The following is a 7,384-nucleotide window of genomic DNA, read 5'->3' as shown; positions in this document are numbered from 1 at the left end:
GGGAATAGGAGATTCGACGTTTCGGGCACAGGCCCTTCTTCAGGAATGAGCAGAGAGTGTTCAGCAGGAGAAGATAAAAGGTAGGGAGGAGGGACTTGGAGGAGGGGAGTTGGAAATGTGATAGGTGGAAAGAGGTCAAGGTGAAGGTGATAGGTTGGAGTAGGGTGGAGGCGGAGAGGTCAAGAAGAAGACTGCAGGTCAGGAAGGCGGTGCCGGGCTGGAGGGATTTGGCTGAGACAAGGTGGGGGGAGGGGGGGTGAAGAAACTGTTGAAGTCCAAGTTCATCCCCTGTGGTTGGAGGGTTCCCAGTCGGAAGATAAGATGCTCCTCCTCCGACCGTCGGGTTGTTGTGGTTTGGCGGTGGATGAGTCCAATGGCCTGCATATCCTCGGTGGAGTGGGAGGGGGAGTTGAGATGCTGTGCTACAGGTTGGTTGGGTTGGTTCGTCCGGGTGGCCCAGAGGTGCTCTCTGAATCGCTCCGCAAGTAGGCGGCCTGTCTCCCCAATATAGAGGAGGCCACACCGGCTGCAGCGGATGCAGTAGATGATGTGGGTGGAGGTGCAGGTGAATCTGTGGCGGATATGGGAGTTTCCTTTTGGGCCTTGGAGAGGAGTGAGGGGGGAGGTGTGGGCGCAGGTGTTGCACCTCCTGCGGTTGCAAGGGAAGGTGCCGGGAGTGGTGGTTGGGTCGGTGGGGGGTGTGGATCTGACAAGGGAGTCGCGGAGGGAGTGGTCTCTACGGACAGCTGATAGGGGAGGGGAGGGAAATATATCCTTGGTGCTGGGGTCTGTTTGGAGGTGGCGGAAGTGACGGCGGATGATGCGCTGTACATGGAGATTGGTGGGGTGGTAGGTGAGGACCAGTGGGGTTCTGTCCTGGTGGCGGTTGGAGGGGCGGGGCTCAAGGGCGGAGGAGCGGGAAGTGGAGGAGATGCGGTGGAGGGCACCGTCGACCACGTCGGGGGGGAAATTGCGGTCCTTGAAGAAGGAGGCCATCTGTGTTGTACGTATTTTGAACTGGTCCTCCTGGGAGCAGATGCGGCGGAGACGAAGGAATTGGGAAATTGCTATATTACAGGCCTTCAAACAGTGAGCGTGAGGTAGAAGAACAAATAGGTAAACAGATTATGGAAAGATGTAGAGGCAATAGGGTAGTGGTATGGGAGATTTTAATTTTCCGAACATTGATTGCGATACACTTAGCGTCAGAGGTCTGGACAGGGTAGAATTTGAAAGAAGCATCCAGGAGAGTTTTCTAGAGCAGTATGTCAGTCCGACAAGGGAAGGGGCCATATTGGACCTGGTATTGGAGAATGAACCAAGTTGCGGTGGGGGATTTCTTCATTTAGGCAAGTCTAATTCTTGAGCAAATTATACAATGAACGGAAGAGCCTTGGGAAAAGTTGATGGGCAGAGAGATCTGGGAGTGCAGGTCCATTGTACCCTGAAGGTTGCTGCACAGGTGGGTAGAGTGGTCAAGAAGGCATATGGTATGCTTGCCTTCATTGGATGGGGTATTGACTATAAGAGCTGGCAAGTCATGTTAAAATTGTACAAGAATTTGGTTCGGTCACATTTAGAATATTATGTACAGTTCTAGTTGCCACATTACCAAAAGGATGTGGACGCTTTGGAGAGGGTGCAGAGAAAGTTTGAGGATGTTGCCTGGCATGGAAAGTGCTAGCTATGAAGAGAGGTTGAGTAGGTTAGGTTTATTTTCATTAGAAAAAAGGAGATTGAGGGGGGACCTGATTGAGGTTTACAAAATCATGAAGGCTATAGACAGGGTGGATCGATACAAGCTTTTTCCAAGGGTGAAGGATTCAATAATAAGAGGTTACGCTTTCAAGGTGAGAGGTGGAATGTTTAAGGGGATGCATGCAGCAAGTACTTTACAAGAGGGTGGTGGGTGTCTGGAACGCATTGCCAGCAGAGGTGGTAGAGCCAGGCATGGTAGATTCATTTAAGAGGATTTGAGCTACAGGGAGAGGCTGAACAGGCTGGGGCTGTTTTCCCTGGAGTGTCAGAGGCTGAGGGGTGACCTTATAGAGGTCTACAAAATTATGAGGGGCATGGATAGCATAAATAGGCAAAGTCTTTTCCCTGGTGTCGGGGAGTCCAGAACGAGAGGGCATAGGTTTAGGGCAAGAGGGGAAAGATATAAAAGAGACCTCGGGCAACTTTTTCACGCAGAGGGTGGTACGTGTATGGAATGAGCTGCCGGAGGAAATGGTGGAGGCTGGTACAATTGCAACATTTAAGAGGCATTTGGATGGGTATATGAATAGGAAAGATTTGGAGGGATATGGGCTGGGTGCTGGCAGGTGGGACCAGATTGGGTTGGGATATCTGGTCAACATGGATGGGTTGGACCGAAGGGTCTGTTTCCATGCTGTACATCTCTATGACTCTATGCATCTGGACAGATGCATGAGTAGGTGGGGACCAGAGGGATACAGATGCGTAGGAATTGGGCAACAGGTTTAGATGGTAGATTTGGATCAGCTCAGGCTTGGAGTGCCGAAGGGCCTCTTCTTGGGCTGTAAATTTTCTTTGGTCTTTTTTTTTTGCATTTTTGTTTGATTTTCTTCCTCTGCCTGAACTAACACCTGTAGCATCAAGGATGGAGATAGGTTTCACTCCTAAAACACTGCTGATATTACTTATGCTCACCTGCCAAGTGGCACCCTCTGCTTCCCATTCTTTCAAATTGCTGGCAGTCACTGTTCAGTACTTCCGTACTCAATTTGATTCAGACTATGGATGCAATAGTTTTTTTTCCGATGTCATGGTTTGATTTTCAGATGTCATGGTCTCATGGACCCATTGTTCACATTAAAACTGGATTCTTGATCTTGGCTAGCACCAAATTGTTAGTGAAACCCATGAGACAGTGTTGAAATGCAGTGTACAAAGCCTAACAATTTTTTCAAATTGTTAATGTACAATATTCTTATAGATTATGTATGGTTACCCATATTGTTCCTCCTTTCTAGTTTAAATAGAAGTACAGACAATGCACACGTTACCTTTATTTCAAGACTCAGAGACTGATATGTTAAGAAATTCTTCCAGATGAATAATTAATTGTGTTTTGTTTCATTTTCATTCTGTTTCTTTTCTGTGGCTATTTTAGAAACATGAGACAGTGTCTGAACTCTGGCTTTCTAAACAGGTAAGAAAATATATCGGTTAAAATGGATTCATTTTAAAACCATAATTAATGTTAATTAAATTGATCACCTTGATGTTCAAATTATAATATGACCAGAAATGTGATTAAGGAGAGGGGCACCATTGAAATAAAAGCAGTGAATTCTTGAAATACTACATATTTCAATACTACAACTCATACTACATATGTAGACAGAGACACAAATATTCATTAGGAAGGACAATTTTAGAGAGGCAACAGATTTTATGCACGTGCAGATGGAATGAAAGAGTGAAATTGTAAAAGAGCAAAAAAGGAGGGGAGGCAATGTCCTAGTGGTATTATCACTGGACTGTTAATCCGGAGACAAAACGTGTGGCACTGGAAAAGCACAGCAAATCAAGCAGCATCCAAGGAGCAGGACAGTTGATGTTTCGGCATAAGCCTTTCATAATGTTCTGAGGACCCAGGTTCAAATCCTGCCATGGCAGATGGTTGAATTTAAATTCGATAAATATCTGGAATTATGAATCTAATGATGACCATGTGTCAATTGTTGGAAAAACCCATCTGGTTCACTAATGTCCTTCAGGGAAGGAAACTGCCATCCTTACCTAGTCTAACCTACATGTGACTCCAGATCCACAGTAATGTGGTTGACTCTTAATTGCCTCTGGAAAATTAGGGATGAACAATAAATGCTAACTAGCCAATGATGCCCTCATCATGTGAATGAATTAAAGAAAACAAATGTCTGTGATTGGGTGGACATTTGGAGAGATTAAATGAAAGGACATAGAATACTATCAGGCAAATGGCAATGGGACAAGTTAAGGAATTAGTGATGAATTCAGAAGAGGATTAAGTAGCAAACAACCAAATCATAAGAAATTGCTGCTATCCAATGATAAAGCCACTGAATGTTGAAAAGTGATGGTTAGATTCTCTATTTCTGGAGATTGCCATTAACTGGCACTTGTGTGCTACAAGTATTGCTTGCCACTTGTCACCTCAAACCTGGATATTATGCATCTGCATTTGGACATATAATGGTTTGGTATCTGAGGATTTGCAAATGGTGCTGAATACGACAGAGATTATGATTTGATAATATTGAACTCAGTATTGAATCTAGAAGGATAAAAAGTACTTGATTGAAAGGTGGGTGCTGTTTCTCAAGCTTATGTTCAGCTTCATTGAAACAGTGTAGGAAGCTGACAGCAGAAATGTCCAAGTGGGAGTTGAGTTGTTTGAATTAAAATGGCAAATAATTAGAAGCACTGGGCGACTCAAAGTTAGTTATATTCTGATTTTTCAAAAAAAATTATTTCATATTATGAGGATGTCATTGGCAAGACATCATTTATGCCCAACTTCAGTTGTCTCTGGTCACTATGATCTGCCTTCTTGAACTGCTGCAGTTCATGTAGTGAGGCTGTACAGAAACAAAGTTGTTAAGATTCCATGATTTTGACCCATCCACGATGAAGAAGTGGTAATATATTTCCATGTCAGAATGGTGATTGGCGTGGGGGAAAACTTGCAGTTGATACTCCTATTTATTGCTGGCCTCATCTTTCTAGGCAGTAGAGGCAGCACATTTAAAGATGTTGTTGAAGGAGACTTGGTGAGTTGCTGTAATGCATGTCATTGTTAGTACACATTGCTGCCATTGTGCATTGGCAATGGCAGGACTGAATGTTGAAGAGAGTGCCAATCAAGTGGGCTGCTTTATCCTGGCTGATGTCAGGCCTCTTGAGTATTGTAAGAATTGCACTCATCCCAGGTAAGTGAAGAGTATTCCACTCTGTTCTTGACTTGTGCATCTGAGTGTTGGATAGGCTTTCAAGAGTTAGGAGGTGAATTACTCACCCCAAAATTCCTAGCTTCTGACCTACTTCTACAGCCACAGTATTTATTTGGCAATTCCAGTCAGTTTCTGATCAGTCAGTCGTATGCCTCAGGATGTTGGTAGTGTAGGATTCAGCAATGTAAAGCCACTGAATGTTGAAGAGTGATGATTAGATTCTCTCTCTGAAAATGGCTATTGGCTGGCACATGTGTGCTGCAAGTGTTGCTTGCCACCTGTCAGCACAAAGTTGGATATTATGCAGGTCTTTCTGCATTTGGACATGTTCTGGTTCGATATCTGAGGATTTGCAAATGGTGCTGAATATTTATGCAATATCAGGAAATTACCATACGTCTGACCTTATGATGGAAGGCAAGTCATTGACGAAGCTACTGTAAATGATTGTGCCCAGGACACTACCCTAAGGGTCTCTTGGAGACTTGTCCTAGGATTGAGATGATTGACCTCCAGAATCTCAACTATTTTCTTTTCTGTTCAGTATGATTCCAACCAAAAACAGAGATTTCCCCAATTCCCATTGACTCCAATGCTGCCAGAGCTCCTTGATGCTACACTTGGTCTAATGCAGTCTTGAAGTCAAGAATAATCATTCTCACCTGACATTGGGAATTCAGCTCTTTTGTCCAAGATTATAATGAGATAAAGAGCTAAGTAGGTCTGGTGGAACCCAATCTGACTATCAGTGAGCAGGTTCTTGTGGAGCAAATGCTACTGATTGCCTGTCAATGACACATTCTATTTTGTGAATGATCAAGAGTTGCCTGATGGGGTAATAAATGATAAGGTTGCATTTCTCCTGATTTTCATGGATAAGACATATTTGAGCAATTGTGAACATTGCCTGCTACTAACAAGTTGCAGTTACACTGGTACATCTTGGGGAGGGCTGCTGAAAGGTTATCAGACCTGACAAAGTTTGCAGTGTCCAATGCAATTTCTTGAAATCTTGAGTTGAATGGGTGGAAAATGGACATTTGTGATTTTTTAATGCCAGAGGATGATGCACACAGCATTTCTGGCTGAAGATTGTTGCAAACGCTTCATCCTTGTTTTCTGTATTGATATATGGGATGGGGCTATCCAGAGGTAGGGGAAGGGGTGTCTTGGATCCAGAACTGGAGCAGGAATATTGGGTCTGGAACAGGGAAAGAAGTGGGTCAGGTCTGAGTAGGTGAAGAAGAGGTCAGATTTGAATGATTGCGGGAAGGGTAAAGATTTGTTCTAGTGGCAGGATCTAGAGAAGTGGAATACAGTGGGAGTTGTGTCTGAAATAGGGGAAGAGCAGGTCTTGTGTCAGGATGAATGGGGCTGTCGGGTCAAGGTCTGGGAAGGTGTAATGAATATGAGGAGGTCTTTTCTGGTGGAGAAGAGGCCTGGTAGAGGAAGGTGGTATGGTCAGTGTGATAGTTACTCAGGAGTCAAACAAGGTATTTATTCATCTAGCTTTTCCTGAATAACTATTTACTAAATTGAAACTCCTGACCAAAGTGGAAAGTTTTGCTAGCAAACATGGACCATCAAAGCCACGGTACTGTGTGTTCCTATTGAACTCAGCAGAATGGTCACTACCAGTATGAGGTTTGTAACTTTGTCCACACTAGACATCTTAAAGCCATTTGTGACAAGACACTAATCACACCGTGGTAGTATAATATCCCTGTTTTTATTATCATCATAATTTTCCAACTGGTCTATAATTAACAGAGACAACTCTGGTAAATATAGACCAGTGAGCCTTACTTTGTGGTTAAAGTGTTGAAAAGGATTATAAAAGATAGGATTTCTCATCATCTATAAAGAAATAAATTGATTAGGGATTGTAAACACAGTTTTGTGAAGTGTAGGTCGTGCCTCACAAATCTTATTGAGTTATTTGGGAAGGTAACCAAACAAGTGGATGAGGGTAAAGCGGTTGATATGATGCATTTGGATTTCAGTAAGACGTTTGATCAGGTTCCCCCAGTAAGTTATTGCACAAAATACAGAGGCATGGGATTGAGGATGATTTAGTAGTTTGGATCAGAAATTGGAAAGCTTAAAGAAGGCAGAGGGTGGTGGTTGATGGAAAATGTTCATTCTGGAGTTCAGTTCCTAGTGGTCTACTGCAAGGATCTGTTTTGGAGCCACTGCTGCTTGTCATGATTTGCACGAGGGTGTAGAAGGATGGGTTAGTAAATTTGCTGATGACATGAGGGTTGGTGGAGTTTTGGACAGTGCTGAAGGATGTTGTAGGTTACAGAGAGACATAGATAGGCTAAAGAGTCATAGAGTCATTGAGATGTACAGCATGGAAACAGACCCTTCGGTCCAACCCATCTGTGCCAACTAGATATCCCAACCCAATCTAGTCCCACCTA

The 7,384-nt window shown here is 43.7% G+C and overlaps 1 protein-coding gene across 1 annotated transcript in view; it reads left to right on the top strand.

Moving 5' to 3' along the window:
* Positions 1-7,384, top strand: part of LOC122551933 (inactive dipeptidyl peptidase 10-like) — a 1,705,342-nt gene that overhangs the window by 1,562,244 nt on the left and 135,714 nt on the right. The window contains exon 12 of the mRNA XM_043694504.1: positions 3,137-3,175. Coding sequence (XP_043550439.1) covers positions 3,137-3,175 — 39 coding nt within the window. The remainder of the gene's footprint in view (positions 1-3,136; positions 3,176-7,384) is intronic.

Source organism: Chiloscyllium plagiosum, chromosome 7, assembly GCF_004010195.1.
Source record: "Chiloscyllium plagiosum isolate BGI_BamShark_2017 chromosome 7, ASM401019v2, whole genome shotgun sequence".
Lineage (NCBI taxonomy): Eukaryota > Metazoa > Chordata > Chondrichthyes > Orectolobiformes > Hemiscylliidae > Chiloscyllium > Chiloscyllium plagiosum.
Note: the sequence above shows the minus strand (reverse complement) of the source record. Positions and strands in the feature narration are given on the sequence as shown.